Consider the following 18,789-nt stretch of genomic DNA (forward strand, 5'->3'; position numbering starts at 1 on the left):
ATAAAAACTATTTACAAATTCACCCAGTATTTAGGAGGGAACCCTCTGAGAATTATAGAACTCCCTGCCACCCTAAAGTGGCAAAATATGTTTGGTTAAAATAAACACTAAAAAGAGATTTGGGGTGATAGGCATCATCAGAGATAGAGGGACAGAAATGAACTGGATGAGGCAGGAAGGGAGGGAGGGAGGAAGGAAGAGGGAGAGAAGACTCAGAGATGAACTTCCATCAGGGAGAGCTGAACAAAGGGGTCTTTGTTTGGGAACACACCTACACACATACATGCATTTTGAGATCATAAAGCTGTTGATCACCCCTCAGAATATCTATTAAGCAGAGCTTTAGGTCTTCTATGGATGACAGAAAACTGCAACAGAAACGTTGCAAGAGAAAGAAAATGAAGAACCTGAGTTTGGTATTTCTCTACTTTCCTTTGCTAGTTAACAACATATTCTGTGTTATCTGAAACTTCGTTTTTATTAATGAAATGTATATCTTACTATTATGTTGTTTTAAAAAGAAGTTATTGAAGACTATGTTGTTTTTTGTTTTGTGTTTTTAAAGATTTTATTTATTTGACAGAGAGAGATCACAAGTGGGCAGAGAGGCAAGCAGAGAGAGAGAGAGAGAGAGAGAGAGAGAGAGAGGAGGAAGCAGGCTCCCTGCGGAGCAGAGAGCCAGATGTGGGACTCGATCCCAGGACCCTGAGATCATGACCTGAGCTGAAGGCAGAGGCTTAACCCACTGAGCCACCCAGGTGCCCCTGTTGCTTTGTTTTATAAATAGTTAAGATTTATATAATATGACCAAAACTGAGGGTTAGAATATGTTTTGAGTGAACACAGAGTACTGATTTTATGCAGATAAAGTATGAAAAGTAAAATGGCTTGAAGTTTTTTCTTCTTTAAAAGATCACGTTTGTACTAAAACTAAAAAAAGTACAATGATGTAGCAATAATATTATCCTTAAAGTAATGAAAAATAATCAGAATCTTCCTGTAAACTCCTGTGAAGACTTATGTTTCTATAAAACAGTGGATGGCACTATACTATTTACACAGGACACACCAACTGGGGTTCTCTAAAAGACCACGAACAGAGACATGAAGACAATCTTTCTTTAGTTTTTAAAATTATCACTTTATGCCTAGATTTTCTGGAAAAATAATAATTTTTTATAATAAACTAGATCATTCTACTAAATGCTCTGTATAACTTTATAACAAATAGCTTAGAAATACATTTTTCTGTTCCATATCCAAGACTTTAATAGCTCTCTGAATAAAAATTAATTATAATGAAAATTAGTCTTTTGCAATGTCTGGTTTTCCCTTGTTACAGGCTACTGTAAGCACCTGTTAAAGGCTCAGACAATAAGATGAGACATGACTGCCACCGTGTGGATAGTAAAATTATAGATTTCAAAACCAATAAACCTTCATTTAATAAAAGAATTACCATATTCTTTACTTGGAAATACAATGGAGACAGTACTATTGGGTCTTCTTTGAGTTATATTATTCTAAATCCATTAATGTGATATTCATTCTTGGTACAAGTAGTTGCACACTACTATTAACTGGCAAAATGCCAGTTATGGAAATTATCATCTTGCTGTTCAAAGTACTTTTCACAGACCAGCAGCATCTATACTATGTGGGAGCTTGTTAGAAATGAGGTCAGACCCCACCTCAATACCCTGAATCCAAATCTGCCTTTGAACAAGATGCCCAGGGGATTCCATACGTACTGCAGGCCAAGAAGTGTTCATCTACTGTTAAGTTCTTACAATAGGGGGATCTCACCCCATCCAATGCAGGGGGACATGACTTTTACCAAAAAACCCACCTAGTTAAGAAAAATAGTTTTTCTTACTTGAGATGACTTTATCTTTGCAAATGTAGAAATCTATTATAACTATTGTTTGCTTAGGTTAAACTAATGGGATTAATTCCACAATTCGGAGAAAAAATTAAAACATTTTCCAGAAAAAAGGGCTTGTTTAGTTTCAGGAGAGATTAGAGTATTTTATTTTGCCCAATCAGAGCCCTTCAGCATAAAGAGACATTCATATACATATATATGAACATTTTCCAGAAACATTATAATACATTTTTTTAAAATACCAGCTTAACGGTATTTATTTACAAAAATATTTCATTACCTAATTTTAAACCTTTTGCTGTGATGACATTTTGTAAAGTACAGGAATGCAAAATAACTACAAAGTTTGACACATTTTTAGTGTTTGCAATAGTGCTTTTGTTTTTGTTTAAAATGAAACAGTACACAGAAATTTTTTTTTTTACCATATTTAAAATACATATTCCAGCAATTACCTTTAAGATAGTTACTGGACTGAACAAAATTAAAAAAAAAAAAAAGTGCAGCAACTGAAAACTGCCTGCGGGTTTAAGGTAGACACAAGCTAGAGCTCTATACCAAGCATGCTTGCCCCTGATGTGGACAATGTTAGGAAAACTTATCCTTGCTCTTTTTAATATTGTTTTGGTGATGCATTTACAATGAACCAATAGTATAACTAGAAAGAAATGTTTTTCTGGTTCTAACTATCATGTTAAGCAGAGGTCACACCTAAAGTATCACAGTACCATTTATTTACAAAAAAAATTTAAAAAATTTAAAATATGATTTACTCTTTGCATTGCTTTCTATTGACATATTGAGTCTTTTTTTTTTTTTAACTCTTCACCTTGTCTTCAACTGAAGCAAAGTTCGAACAACACAAAACACTTAGCAAAGTATATTTAAAAAAATGAAACTCCCAGTCAGAGGATTCCATTGCCATTAGCCTATGTCCATTTAAATGCCTGAGCCAAACAATCTACAATAAATTAGTGCTGACTTATTTACATCTCATACACTATAAAATTTTAAATTAAACTGTGAGCCTCATTCATTGCAAAATACCAGCAAAACTGACATTCATGATTTTTCCGATGTATAGTAGTGCAATATGCAAATAAAAAGAGCAATTATATGTAGCTCTGGACTGCTGTACTCAATTTGTAAGTGAATTGTGCCAAGTAATTTAAGATTGTATTAGTAACTGAAGAAAGCCATGTTATAACCCTGATAACTGGGAAGTTATTAAAATCATTTAATTCAGCTGAGAAAGGTAAACTAAAGTTTTCCTTTTAATTTTTGTTGTTGTTACAACTATTTTCTGTCCACAGAACTTTGAAAACTTCTGTGACAGTAATAAGATCATTAATATTCACAGGAAAAATAATCCCCATAGCACTTTACAAGAAATTGATCAGTGATGAAAAGTATGATTAACAAAAGCTGTAAACAGTATCTTCACATTCATTTTCAAATGAAAAAAAATTATTTGTGGGCATAAATTTCAATTGAAGAGAACAAACACTCTAAAAAGGAAAAGAACAAAAGGAGGACACTTAAGATAGAGAAGTGCTCTTTTTCAAAGTAAATACAGATTGATTAAAAAGTCTAGGAATAGTGATCAAGTATCAAACTGATAAGGAACAAATTCTATAAACTACAAAATAAAAACCTTCATTGACAAAAATACATAAACTCTGTTTTCATTTTTGGAAATTTATTTTTAAAAAAGGTAGAAGAAAATACCTGGAAAACTATTTTAAATATATATATTTCTTAAAACAATAGTTAAGGTAGGCATCCAACAGCAAGCTGCAGTTAGTGAGAAAAATCTTGCAATTATTGTTGTGGGCATTTTTCCCAAAATAAAATTAATATTTGAAAATGCTCAATAGAGGGTTTCTTTTAAACCATATTAATGATTATCTTTCCTGTCAATGCGTGAAGACTTTTGAATAATGTATGATTCTCTAAAATTAATTGTATCTCGATATGAGATACCAATATTTCTTAGTATAAGCGTAAAACATAACTTTTGTATGGATAATATACATACTTTATAAGTACTTTGACTTAAACTTAACAAGTTCACCATTTTTAAAATTAAAGAGTACATTTATAAAAATTTCATTTTAAAATTAAAAGTATATTCTCTAGCAGTATGTATAAATATAACATGTTACTGTATGATCTTAAAACAAATCTGAAAGTGTTGCAATAATTTAAGTAAGACCTAGAACACTGAAACATACAGCAAATGCTTTTACTATTTTTTTCCTTGAAAACTATATAAAGCCCTATTAAAGGTTTTAAGACTATGATCAGTTTAATTGTTAAAGGTGCAGCTAGCAGCATATTCATGATTTTGGTATGTTTTATACATATGTATCATTTGATTTTAACTGAGAAATGTGGATTAAATAATAATAAAAAGTTTTCATTACCTAAAAAAGTGCAGAAAAAATTCAAGTTTAAAGTTCAGTGCTCTTTATTTTGCAAAAACAAATAAACAAAATCCCCAAAGTTAAAATGTAAAATAAATCTTTGCCACAAAAAATTTACCTTTGGATATAGCTTTTCTAATGTCATTGAAAAAATGCCTTCAGCAAAACATATATGGAATCTGGAACTCAGGGTAAAACTCTGTACTCCGTGGGGGTCTCCCCTTCCTTTCCTCAGCTGTCTTCCCTTCAACCCTTGTAACCTAAAAATGTGTAACACTTTCAGACTTGTTTAAAACACTCACATATCTACATGAAAGAACTTCAGAGAAACCTACAATTAAGGTCTAAGCAAAAGAAATGCTTCTTTCTTCACTATAATGTACTGTACTTAAATTGTAATATACTACACATAACATAGACAAATAGCAGCATTTTTTTCACATACATAAAGAAAAGCAAGTTAAGAAGTCAATCATAGCTTAGTGATATCTATAACCATTTTTGAAAACACTTTTTAAACAGAAATGCAAACCCAGGAGATTAAGATGATGCAAATCTTCAAATGGATGTAATATACAGAATTTGTCAGAGTACTAAGATTTCAAATAACTTTCTAAGCAAACACATAGAATTTAAGTTTGAAGAGTGAATTGGATATGTGGTACATATAGGGAAATAACTTCCTATTGACAAGCTGCTAATTAACGAATACTTTAATGATTTTAGAGCCAAGGACAAATGCAACAAAGAATAATGTCCTCAAATGAGGATATGCAGGAAGCACACACAAATCTTTCATCTTTCTAATATTATCTATTTTTGACTTTTTTTTTTTTTTTGGTTTGTTTTCCTGAAATCCTGGCTTGCTGGTGACTTACTTTTTGCACTTAAAAAGAAAAAAATAAAAGATGTTATCTCTCAAATTACAATAAATTCCCTGGGTTAGTTATTACTGCAGACTGTCTCTTATCTACAGACTGAATCAAGTATAACTCGGAGAAGCTATTTCCTATTCTCAAAAATACTTCAAGCTTTCTAGTTCTAAGTGAGTTTCTAGGTTTGCTGTGCATAATCTGTAGATTAATTTAAAAACAAAATAAAATAACTCAAAATATTGATTTAACATTTTCTTATAAAATCCATCTCAGATAAATGTATCTACTTCTCTATTTGAAAATAATTACAGGATTAATTCATTTTATATACATCAGGAAAAATGACCACAGAAATAAAGCTGATGTACAATTAACACAAAATAACAGAGCAAATTAAATAATTGTAGCTAATATGCCCTTCCACCTAATGAGGAATCCACCAGTATATTATTTTACTTAATGCTTCTCAACTTCAAATCCATACTGTTAATTTTATTGATGACATTCTCAAAACTCTACCTTAAAAAAGGGCCTAATACTTCCTGTGACAGATCATGGAACAACGGATTTGTTAGATAACATAGGATACAAAACTTGCCATCTGTAAACTTCTGACTTTTCACCGTATAGCTGACATTAACTAAACAGAAACATGTTATCCATAGGTATTTTCTACAAATTCAAAACCTTTTGAAAATGATTACTTTAAAAATATTTATTTTGGCTCGATCAATTATCTCTAATCACATATATTTAGTCCCTCCCTAATGATATTCAAAGTAAATTTTAATGTAAACGTTTGTATCCCATAGTGCACATTACAAAATGTAAACATAAAAGCTTTATTAATGAAAAGAATAAAGAGGAAAAGATGCATAACAGACTGTGTGAAATTAAGATGTTCTACACATACCTTAAATGATCATATGGAATAGAAAAAGCAACCATCAAGTTTGCTATCAATTTGTGCTCTGTTTATCTCTTAATGAAAAAAGAAAATGTTTTAAACAATTTTTTATAGAAGAAAATATTTAAATTTCATTAAGAGTAAGTATAATGCTTCCATTTTGCTCTTCCTTTGTTGCTTTAAGAACCACCAATAATCATCTCAGATGAGCCTATGTTATGATATCACTTACTTCCAGGTCTACAAAGTCATCTCTTCCCTGTCTGCAATGCTGTCTTAGGAACAGATCATTTGTTTTTCACTGACAGTCTCACTTGCATTATACTCCAATACAGAAATAATTTAGTTACCAAAAATGCACATATTTTCCTTTCCTTTTGGCTTTTTAAAACCTCGAAAGGACATGTACAGATTTATAGTATATTTCTACAGAAAATATTTTGTAGGTCATCAGACTAGACTCTTATATAGATAATTATTGACAACAGATGCTTGTTAATTTTCCATGCGACAGCATGTGCACTAAGATTTAATTGGCTCATCACCTGAGTGTACTGGAACTGTTAGCAAATAAAGGGTATTTTAAAAAGGGAGCTGAGCATTTTACTGAAATAATGAAACATTGTTTTTAGCAATTTTAATTAAATAATGCAAAGGTACATTTGGTTAAACATTTTATAAAAATTCAAGCAAAATTAAAAACTTAGCCAATTTCAACATTTCTACAAATTTAACCAGTAACTATTTTGGTCAAATCCACCTTTAGCTGAATTAATGAGAACAAGGACAAGGGACATTGAAGTATTCTCCTCACCACAATGGAGGTTTTTCTCACTTTCCACACTGTATAGCCACTACATGGAAACTCCCAGAATGATGAGCAGTTCAGTCATGCTCTACACTTTTCTTTTCAATGAAAAGTGATGTATCACCTTGTTTTGCTTTTGACAAAATATGGACTAAACACAAGTATACAATAACAAGAATCCAAGAGTAGCCCATACACAAGTCAACTATGTGTATGTTTTTATTATTTAAAGCCCACCATTCAGCTTATCTGTCTAAAGATACGGTAACAAACAGTTTGTTTCTTTTTCACTAATGATACTGATGACCATTCAGTTTAAGGGAGGGAAAGTCCAAGACAGCTGTTTATATTTCAGTCAATGACACAAACAAACTACTTCAGCTTCAGGACTTCTGACTTACTGTCTCTCCCTCAAAGAGGTCAAACACTGATGGCAGATACAACAGCACAAAATCTTTTGGCATATGAAAGTTTAATACAGGAATGATCCAGGAATAGTCCCTGCCAGGTCTCCTCCACACTCCCCTTTGTTTCTTCATTTGTAACATGTGACCTGCTTAGTTCCCAAACTGTCAACTCATAGCCGGCACATACCACCTACTCCACTTTGAGTGTGCGTGGACACTCCTTAGGTAAAGCCACATGACTGAGGTAAAACAGTGCATGATTGTGCTAGGAAAGAACAGTATCCAGTGACGAACATCCCTTTAATGTTAACTTTCCTAAAGTGAAATCAATAAAATAAAAAAGGAAAATTCTTTTTCCTTCTGGCTGAAGTTGGACTTAGTTGGATTTCTGGTTGTCAGAACTGGTACCACTTCTTATCTTTGTATTTCAACATCATCTGAAGGAGAGAAAACAGAAAGTGTTTTAAAAATGGCAAAACATTTATGTTATAAATGATTTCTGTATTTTCCAAAACATTCTATCATCCTGAAACATTCTATAGTGTTACTATATGGCTTACTTCATATCAATTTATACCAAAGCAATTAAGAACTGTTCCACTTAGAGAAAAGACCATAACTATTTAAGAACTACAGCCTAGAAGGTTCTCTTATTTTTTAGAAATGTGATATAATTAAATGTCACCTCAGTATATTCTTTGGTGACCTAAGCTAATGCATTACAAATAAGGTAACTTTCAGTTCTCTGATTTGAGCTAAAAATAATGGTTAAAAAGCCTGATGAATGAAAGGTTGACATCAGTACTCTTGCTGCCATCCAAAACTTACTGAGCACTTACTCTGAGATAGACACTGTATGGCACACCTTCCTTACATTAATTCATTTGGTCCTCACAGCTCTATGGTTAGAGATTATTATTCTCCTCATAAATAAAGAGAATAAGGCTTATACGGGATACCAAAGGTAACACAATGGTGAAACTGGGATTTGAGCCCACTGTCTGATTAAAGAATCCATGGATTTAACCACCTCAATATATTATTTTTACAGACTCTCAAATATGGCTCATAAATATCTTTTGGTAGAAGGAAAAAGCTATCAGTCTGAGTCAGAGCTCTTTGCTAAATACTTAGAGTGTGTATATTCTGAAATTGGCTGAAATGTTAAATGCATTAGAGATCACAGTCAGATGCAGGCTTATGCCAACAAAATTCTTCACCAAGGCCACTAGCCTATAACTGAGGTGTGTGTTAGCTTAGTACAAGGACTCACGAGGGATCTCCAAATCTCTTTGAAGCCCTGGACAATCTCTCTCAGGTCAAGTGACCTCTTTCATGCATTCCAGTGTCAGCATTCTTGAGCAAGGAAATGACGACTTCTGATTGAAAAATTTAGAGAGCTATTACTGATAGATTGGGTACTCAAATGTAAAAATAACCTTAATATGGTTCCTTCAGATAACAAATTAAAAATGTCCTCAAGGACTAGGGTAGGGACTAAGTGTGTGAAGTAACCCAGTGTAATGCATCACAGAGTGGCAGACCTCTGTGTCAAAATGAAGATCTATGTTCTACCTAATTGCCTTTAAGGTCATTTTCTAAGGTGTTACTATGCTGGAGAATAAAGTATACTTGTAAGGCCAGCTAGGGATCCCTTTTTTACAGCATTAGCTTCTAAGGTCCCATGATTTCCAAAGTTATCAAAATAAATTTGTTGCAAAAATGCATCTCATTCACCCTCTGTGTGAACTAGTCTACAGACAGATTTAGTATTGTTTATTTAAATTAAAATGTTCATCAATTTTAGTTATATAGACCAACCTAAACAATGAAGAGAGGCAAAACTATTTCCTTTTTTAGAAGTTAGTAGTAAAATTGGAGGCCTCTGCATTCCATAAAAACATCTGCAAAATCATTGACTTAGTTTACAAAAAGCCTGACGGTGAGCAGTTTCCTTCATAATTCATAAACTTCAGTAAAAGACCAAAGGCTACTGAAACATAGTCTTGTCATAGCTCCCTCTGGTGGCAAAAATCAGGAATTTGCAATTGTACAGAGGATAAATGAAAGTCCTTGTGTAGAAATATAATAGCTATTAAAAGAAAAAACAATTTTCATACTTGCTTTACCAAGGTTATTTTGTTTAAATATTTGTTTGATAGACATACCTCATGTGCATGTTTAGAAAATGAATCTGCACTGGACAACATAGCTGCAGTTCTTTCTTCCAGGTCACCAAGTTTCTGCCCTCTTTCATCTAGTGCCAACCTGGCTCGTGCTAATTCACCAACGACTCCAGATGCTGCTCCTTTCACGCCTTCAATGCCGCCAGGGCCAGGGATATGCTGTGCAAGACTCCTTGAGGCCTTTCCTGAGGATGACTCTCCAACTGAACGGATTTGATAAGTGAAAGAGAAATTCAAATAAAAATTTTAATACAAAAATCCTACTATATAACATTAAAACACAATTTTTAAACAGATGAATGGATAAAGAAGATGTGGTATATATACACAATGCAATACTATGCAGCCATCAAAAGAAATGAAATCTTGCCATTTGCGACGACGTGGATGTAACTAGAGGGTGATCACGCTTAGCGAAATAAGTCAAGCGGAGAAAAACAACTATTATATGATCTCCCTGATATGAGGAAGTGGAGACGCAACATGGGGGGTTAAGGGGGTAGGAGAAGAATAAATGAAACAAGATGGGATTGGGAGGGAGACAAACCGTAAGTGACTCTTAATCTCACAAAACAAACTGAGGGTTGCTGGGGGGAGGGGGTTTGGGAGAAGGGGGTGGGGTTATGGACGCTGGGGAGGGAATGTGCTATGGTGAGTGTTGTGAAGTGTGTAAACCTGGCGATTCACAGACCTGTACCCCTGGGGATAAAAATATATGTTTATAAAAAAAAATAAAAATTTTTTTATAAACCAATTTTTAGGTGCAGTAACAATGTAATTGAAGTATTTTTGTATTTCACTTCATAATGTTTTTATAGGATTTTAATAACTTTTAGATAGTTTTTAAACATGCAAAACCAGAATGTATACTAATTTTCTACTCTATATTAGTTTATGTAATAAAATCTGTGTAAAAAAGGGACTAGTAATAATTTGTCACATGAATGATGGGCATAATGACACGAGTTTACATAATTGTAAAAAATTACTATTAGGTCTAGAAAAAATTAAAGATAAATTAAATGTACAGATTTGATTTAGTTTATTTACTCCATGCTTTCTCATACTTTAAATACTAAGCTTAAGCTTAGAAGAAAAATGAAGAATTTATTCATTATTCTATTTCAGTATCCATATTCTACACCCCCTTCTTTCCATTTATCTTGTCATTTACAAATAGACCAAATTTTTCCTTCAAAAGATCTCAGAAATTCACTCCTTCCTTTCCCTACATAATCCAGACCTTGATTACCTAATACCTAGATTACTACAAGTCTTAAATTCTGTTAAAGAATGAGGTCAGATTTTTCCTCTTCGCTCAGCATACATTTTTCTTTAGAAACATAATTCACATACCATAAATTTATCCCTGAACACTTCAGCAACTTTTAATTTATTCAGAAAGTTGTGCAACCATCATCACTAATTCCTGAGCATTTTCTTCAAAAACAAAAATAAGAACAGAAACTCTATGCTAATTATTAGCAGTCACTTCCTACCCCCCCTTCTCAGTCCTTGTCAATCAATAATCGACTCTGTTTTTATAAGTTCTATTCTGAACATTTCATATAAATGGATTCATACAATATGTGGTCTTTGTGTCTGGCTTCTTTCACTTAATGTTGTCAAGGTTCAACCATGTTGTAGCATGCATCAGCACTTTATTCTTCCTGATTACTGAATAATAGTCCATTGTGTGGAGAGAAGACATTCTGTTTATCAGTTCATCAGCTGATGGACATTTGAGTTGTTTCTACTTTCTGGCTGTTATGAATAATGCTGCTATGAACATTTTTACAAGTTTTTGTGTGAATATGTGTTTTCAGTTCTCTTGGGTATATATACCTGGGAGTAGAGTTGTTGAGTCCGGTGATAACTTTATGTTTATTTTTTTGAGGAACTGCCAGTTTTCCAAAGAGGGTCTGTCATTTTTACATTTCCACCAGCAATGTAGGAGTTCTAATTTCTCTTCATTCTTGCTAACATCTTTTTGATTATAGCCATTCTAGTGTGAAGTGATATTTGATTTGTGCTCCCCTAATGAGAAATGATGTTGTACATCCTTTTATATGTTTACTGGCCATTTGTATTTTGTCTGGAATACTGTCTATTCAAACCTTTGCCATTTAAAAACTGGGCTGTCTTTTTATTGTTAAGTTGTAAGAATTCTTCATATATTTTGAATACTGGGCTTTTTATCAGATTTCAGATAGATTAGATATAAGATTTATAATATTTTAGCACAATCTGTGGTTTGTCTTGTCACTTTCTTGAGAGTGTTGATTTTTAATTTTAATGAAATTCAATTTATCTATGTTTTTCTTTTGGTTGCTTATGACTTCAGTGCCATACCTAAAAAAAATCACTGCCTAATTTCGGGTCACAGAGATGTATATCTATGTTTTCCTCTATGGCTTTTACTGTTTTAGCTCTTACATTAAGGTCTTTGATCCATTTTGAGTTAATTTTTGTGAATGGTGGGAGGGGAAGAATCAACTTCATTCTTTTGCATGTGGATATCCAGTTGTCCCAACACCATCTGTTGAAAAGACCATCCTTTTACCTTCAAATTTTCTTGGCATCCTTGTAGAAAATCAATTAACCATACATGTATGGACTTATTTCTGGATTCTCAGTTCTATTCTATTGGTCTGTGCACCTCTCCTTATGCGAGTACTGCACTATCTTGATAATTATAGTTCTGCAGTAACTTCAGAAACTGAAAGATGTTGAGTTCTCTGTCATTTATCTTCTTTAAAATTTTTTTGTGTATGTGTGGCTATTTTGGATCCTTTCCATTTCCATAAAAATGTTAGGAGCAGTCTTTCTTCAAAAAAAAAAAAAAGATGGTATTTTGACAGGGATTTGTTGAATGCATAGATCAACTTGGGGACCATGGCCATCTTCCAGCTATTTAATCTTCCAACCCATGAACGTAGAATATCAATCCATTTTTCTATGACTTAATATCTTTAAGTATTTTGAAGTTTTTAGTGCATTTTACACTTCTTTTGTTAAATTATTCCCAAGTATTTTATCTTTTTGATGCTATTATAAATGGAACTGTTTTCTTAATTTAATATTTGATTTGTTCATTGCTAGTATGCAGAAGAAATAAAATTGATTATTTATATTGATTTTGTATCCTGCAATCTTGCTGAACTTATTCCTTATTTGTTTATTTATTTATTTATTTATTTATTGGTGTGGCTTAAGATTCTCTATTTCAAGATTATGTCATCTGCAAATACAGATTTTTCTTCTTCCATTCTAATCTGGATGCCCTTTAGTTCCTTGTCTTGCCTAATTGCCTTAGTTAAAACTTCTAATATGAGGCTAAATAGAAGAGGTAAGACCTTTTGAATTTCCATCTGAAGGTTATCATCAGTTTAAAATTTTGGGGGGAAGTTGATTTTGAGAAGGTCTTCATTTAGTGTATATCTATGAATGCAGAAATCAATTTTGGGAGAACTGTTGCCTTTTACTGAATCTTCTACTGCGTGAACATGGTATATTTCTTTTACTTGGGTCTTTAACTTCTGTCAACAAAGTTATGTAATTATCTGTTTTCCCCACAGGGTCCTAAACATCTGTTAAGATTTATTTCTAAGTATCTGACTTCTTCTGTTTGTTTTGATGTGATTGTGGTAGACAGAATAATGTCCCCCACTCCTCTAAAAGATGACCTTACTCTAATTCCTGGAGCCTGTGATTACGCTACCTCACACAGGAAACGAAATGAGGCAGATGTGATTAAGTTAAGGAGCTAGAGATAGACCATCCAGGTAAACCCCTTGTAATCACAAGCAAAGAGCTCTTTCCAGCTATGGAGAGAGAGAGAAATGGTTTCAGAAAAATAGATTCAACAAGTTGCTGGCTTTGATATTTTAAGTAGGGCAGTTACATTCTCTTATCTTTCTTCATTCCTGATAGTGTTTACTTATGCCTTCCTTTCTTTTGCATTTGTTTACTAAGTCATTATTATCTTATTACCTTCTATTTTCTTTGGTTTATTTTGCAGTGTTTTCTGCCTTTTAGAGATGGATATTCAGTTCAGTCATTTTCACATTTTCTTTTTGAGTAATATTATATATATATTTAAGGCTATAAATGTCACTACTACTTTAAATGCATACCAATGGTTATCAAGTTCTTTGACACATGGGTTATTAAAAAAAGTTTATTTCTTAATTTTTTAATATGCGGATTTAAAATTAGCTTTGTTATTAATTACAAGCATAACTGCATTGTGATTAGATCACAAATGCTTAATTGATTTTAATCCTTTGAAATTTTGTTTTTTAAAAATCACTTAATATATGGTTCACTTAAACCCCAACTTTTTTTTTTTTTTAAAGATTTTATTTATTTATTTGACAGAGAGAGATCACAAGTAGGCAGAGAGGCAGGCAGAGAGAGAGAGAGAGAGAGGAGGAAGCAGGCTCCCCGCTGAGCAGAGAGCCCGATGCGGGACTCGATCCCAGGACCCTGAGATCATGACCTGAGCCGAAGGCAGCGGCTTAACCCACTGAGCCACCCAGGCGCCCCTAAACCCCAACTTTTTAAAATGCCAAGTTTCAAATATACAGGAAAGTAAAAGAACTATATCATAAACCTCCATACACTTATTATCTAATTTTGGTAATAGATAACATTTTTTTGCTATGTGAATGTCTTCAGGTAAAATTTTTAAATATTCAAAATTCATTATAGACATGACATTTTACTCCAAAATAATTCAATATACATCTATAATTTCCCTATAAATATATATGTATATTTTTGAAAATTTATTTATTTATTTGACAGAGATTACAAGTAGGCAGAGAGGAAAGCACAAAGAAAGGGAGTAGGAAGCAGGATCCCTGCTGAGCAGAGCCTGATGTGGGGCTCAATCCCAGGACCCTGAAATCATGACCTGAGCCAAAGAGGGGCTTTGACCACTGAGCCACCCAGGTGTCCCCCTACAAATATATTTTATGAACATCCTGTGTATGTTTCATTAGGTTTAAGTTCATTAACTGTGTTGTTCATGTCTTCTATATCTTTTACTAGAAGCCTTATTGTTGTCTGTTTTTATATCTCAATCAAGGGGCATATTAGCAGTTTCCTGCTATGATTGGGAAATGGTCTCTTCTAGTAGTCATGTCATTATTTCTTTATGTATTTCGAAGTGAAAATATAAGGTATATTCAATAAAGCCTTAATATTTACATTTTGATTATTAATACAGCTAAACCAGCTGAGTCCTCATTTGTGCTCATGTTTTTCTTTTAAAATTTTAATACTTGTATTAAGTATGTCTGCTGTAAACAATGTATATTTTTTTCTTTTAAGGTCAGTTGGATGACGTTTGCCTTTTCAATGGGACATAATTACTATGATTATTTATATTTAAGTCTACAGTCCTTTATGTACTTTCTATTTATCTCACCTGTTTTGTGTTCTTTCTCTCCATCTTTCTTGCCTTACTTTGGAAGGACTGTGATTTTCCTGCTATTCACCTGAAGTTATGTACTAGGTTGTAGAGGTCAACTTAGAAATTTTCACATGCATCCTTATTAATGCTGCTAGATATTTTTAAAAAGACTCTCAAAGAATGTATGATCTCAGTTCACTTTAAATTCATTACCGTTGGGTGCCTGGGTGGCTCAGTGGGTTAAAGCCTCTGCCTTCGGCTCAGGTCATGATCCCAGGGTCCTGGGATCGAGCCCCATATCGGGCTCTCTGCTTGGCAGGGAGCCCGCTTCCTCCTTTCTCTCTCTGCCTGCCTCTCTGCCTACTTGTGATCTCTGTCAAATAAATAAATAAAATCTTTAAAAAAATAAATTCATTACCCTTTGTGACTCCCTTGATTTTATGTGTTTTGGGTCACAGTCTATTTATATGTGTATACACATACTATGAGATTTTGCTTTATAGTCCATAAAGATTATATTTATGCATGCACCTGCTACTTTCTTTCTAGAACATTGTTTCTTACAGCTCTGATGTTCCATGGAGGATTATTTTCCCTCTCTGTGAAGTACAGCTTTTAGAGTTCCCTTTAGTGTGGTGGCAAGTTGTTTAGAAGTCTCATTCCTGAAGTATATTTTCTATCTTCAACTGTTGAGAAGTCAGTCTACTGCTTGTTAAAAAATACCTCATTTTTCTCTGGTCACCTAGAAGATTTTCTTCTTGTCTTTGATATACTCTATTTTCATGTAACATATCTAGCTTTGAATTTTTTAAGATTTATTTATTTGAGAGAGAGAGAAAAAGAAAGAGAGTGGAGGGGTCAGAGAGAGAGAAGGAGAATCCCAAGTAGATTCCATGCTGAGCCCAAAGCAGGGGTCAATTCCATGACTATGGTATCATGACCTGAGCCAAAACCAAAATTCAGACACTTAACCGACTAAGCCACCCAGGCACACCTCTAGCTGTGAATTAAAAAATACATATATACTCTTGGAATTCATTAGGTTTCCCTCAATATGTGAATTAGTATCATCTATCAATACTGAAAAATTTCCAGTCATGTATGTTTACATATTGATGCTTCTTTACAGGCTTTCCTATTTCTTTTTTTTTTTTAAAGATTTTATTTATTTATTTGACAGACATAGATCACAAGTAGGCAGAGAGGCAGGCAGAGAGAGAAAGGAGGAAGCAGGCTCCCTGCCAAGCAGAGAGCCCGATGCAGGGCTCGATCCCAGGACCCTGGGATCATGACCTGAGCCGAAGGCAGAGGCTTTAACCCACTGAGCCACCCAGGTGCCCTGCTTTCCTATTTCTTTCTTGAGAAGTCTAACATATGTTAGATCTTCTCACTGCAACTTCTATTTCTTTTATCATCTTTGTATTTTACATCTTTTTTGTTTCTCTGTACTACATTCTAAATGGTCTATTTTGACTATCTTCAAGCTGTATAATTTTCTCTTAAGTTGTGTCTCACTTGTGGTCAAATTTATCCAGATTTTAAATTTGTTTTTTTTTTTTAAATCTTTCAGTTCCAGAACTTCATTTTAGTTTTTTACCTATTTATTGGTATTGATTTTTAGAGTTTTCAGTTATCTGACAAAATGTTCAGACATGGTGAACGTGAACGTAGAATATGCATAATTATTTTACAGTTTATGTCTGATAATTCTAATATTTGAAGTACCTGTGATTTGCTTCTACCTTTTTTGTTTCATTGTTCATGGTGTTGATTACTAGTGTTCATGGTTAACTTTGATGACATAGTTGGCATATTTCTACAAACAATTTGAGGACTTGGAATATGTTATCTTCCTTTAGGGCACATTTTCAATTGCTTCTGCCAGGTGCTAGGGACTTGAACAGTCCGTAATAATACTTAACTAAGGTTGAAAGCTTTCTGGGACATTCAGGTAATTTTTTTTTTTTAAAGATTTTATTATTTATTTGACAGACCACAAATAGGCAGAGAGGCAGGCAGAGAGAGAGAGAGAGGAGGAAGCAGGCCCCCTGCTGAGCAGAGAGCCTGATGTGGGACTCAATCCCAGGACCCTGATATCATGACCAGAGCGGAAGGCAGCGGCTTAACCCACTGAGCCACCCAGGCGCCCACATTCAGGTAATTTAAAGCCGAGCTCAGTCTCTGTGTGTGAGGGCTGATTGATTTCCAGTTCACCTTTACTCCGTAAGCTGTGACCTTTGGGATCCTTGCAAAGAGAAATTGTTTAACAAGATCCCTATGCTTACTCCTTGTAGGAGCCCACCTTGCTAGTATAAACACAGTTGAGTATCTCAGCCTCCCACTTCAGATTAGCAAAGTATTCCAGGGTCAAAGTGTCCTTAGTCTGCCAGACTCAGCACTCTGAGCACTCATCCTTCCCCATATCTTTACTATACTGTTAGCTCTCTGATGTTTTTAAGAACTAAAATAAATAAATAAAAATTTTAAAAAAATTAAATTTTGTGTAACTTTATCAATTATCTTTGGTGAGAATGTTATTCCAAATTATCAGTTCCCCATAACTTAAACAACAGTCTTCATTTTTAAAAATGAATTAAAACGGACTGATCCTTAGTACCAAGATGACTGATCAATAATATGGGTAAATTTTGAAAATTAAATTGCATTGCACTACTACTTACTGATATTTAATCTTACAGTTTTTCTAATTAGTAAATCAAACACAAAAGGAAAATTCTATAGTATTTTAGCAAAACAGAAAGAGAATAAAAAGAAATTAAGAACATAACAGCTCCTATTTGAAAGAAGTGTCAAACAATCATTGACTTATTATTAGTTTATTCAAGAACTAATTTCTACTCTGTGCCAATTATGTGGAAGGCAGTAAGTGAACAAGACTTTGCTATTTTAAATAACCTTCTAGTGCTATGATAATAGTCTGAAGGTAATGTAAAATTAATTTTTAGGTTAACTTTTTCAAAGTTAAGGTCATCAATTAAAGTAAATTATAGAATTGAAATAATAAGGATCACATTTAATGAAAATAAAATATTTTGTAAGCTATTCATTTAAAGTTGTGAATATTCCTTTTTAACTACCTGAAGCTATTCTCCTCTTGGTTCCCTGAGTAAAATTCCCCCGATTAGGATTAGAATGACACAAAAACCTTTTATATATTTTTGCTAAAAACATGGATATAGTAATTGTGACAAAGAGGAAAAAGGTGAACATAATTTATACATATAAGAAGAATTTAAGTGCTTTGAATGTTTCAGATTTACAGATACAGTATCCGAATTAAATAAATCAACTTACACAGTTCTTCTCTATCAAGAGATTGTGCACCACCTCCAAATAAGCCTTTAAAGAATCCCCTGTTTGGTGCTTCAGGTGTTTCTAGAGGAGTGAAGAGTTCACCCAACATTTCCTTTAAAATCAAAACAAATTGTAATTGGTAAAGTTACAGGGAAAACTAAACTATAATTTATAAAACCATTACTGTAAACTCTAATTTAAGCTTATAATATTACCTGTTGATGTCACAGACAATGAGCCCATTTCAAATGATTAGATCCAGCACCTACTGACTTAATGAAACACTTAAGACTAAATTGACTAACTTGCTGCTTGCTACTTTGGCTAGATTATTTTCCTTACATTTCAAGCAAAAATTATATTCTTTTTTTTTTTTTTTTTAAGATTTATTTATTTGACAGAGAGAAATCACAAGTAGACAGAGAGGCAGCCAGAGAGAGAGAGAGAGGGAAGCAGGCTCTCCGCTGAGCAGAGAGCCCGATGCGGGACTCGATCCCAGGACCCTGAGATCACGACCTGAGCCGAAGGCAGCGGCTTAATCCACTGAGCCACCCAGGCGCC

The 18,789-nt window shown here is 33.5% G+C and overlaps 1 protein-coding gene across 6 annotated transcripts in view; it reads right to left on the bottom strand.

The window, feature by feature from the left end:
- Positions 1-2,007: 2,007 nt before the first annotated feature.
- The window catches only part of STXBP5 (syntaxin binding protein 5), a 175,984-nt gene continuing 159,202 nt past the window's right edge, over positions 2,008-18,789 (bottom strand). For all 6 annotated transcript variants that reach the window (XM_082730336.1, XM_082730334.1, XM_082730332.1 and 3 more), the window contains 3 exons: positions 18,229-18,340; positions 9,477-9,697; positions 2,008-7,745 (listed from right to left, as the gene is read on the bottom strand). In XM_082730336.1, coding sequence (XP_082586462.1) covers positions 7,704-7,745; positions 9,477-9,697; positions 18,229-18,340 — 375 coding nt within the window. In that variant the 3' untranslated portion in view covers positions 2,008-7,703. The remainder of the gene's footprint in view (positions 7,746-9,476; positions 9,698-18,228; positions 18,341-18,789) is intronic.

This window comes from Mustela nivalis (genome assembly GCF_964662115.1).
Source record: "Mustela nivalis genome assembly, chromosome: 5".
Taxonomy (NCBI): Eukaryota; Metazoa; Chordata; class Mammalia; order Carnivora; family Mustelidae; genus Mustela; species Mustela nivalis.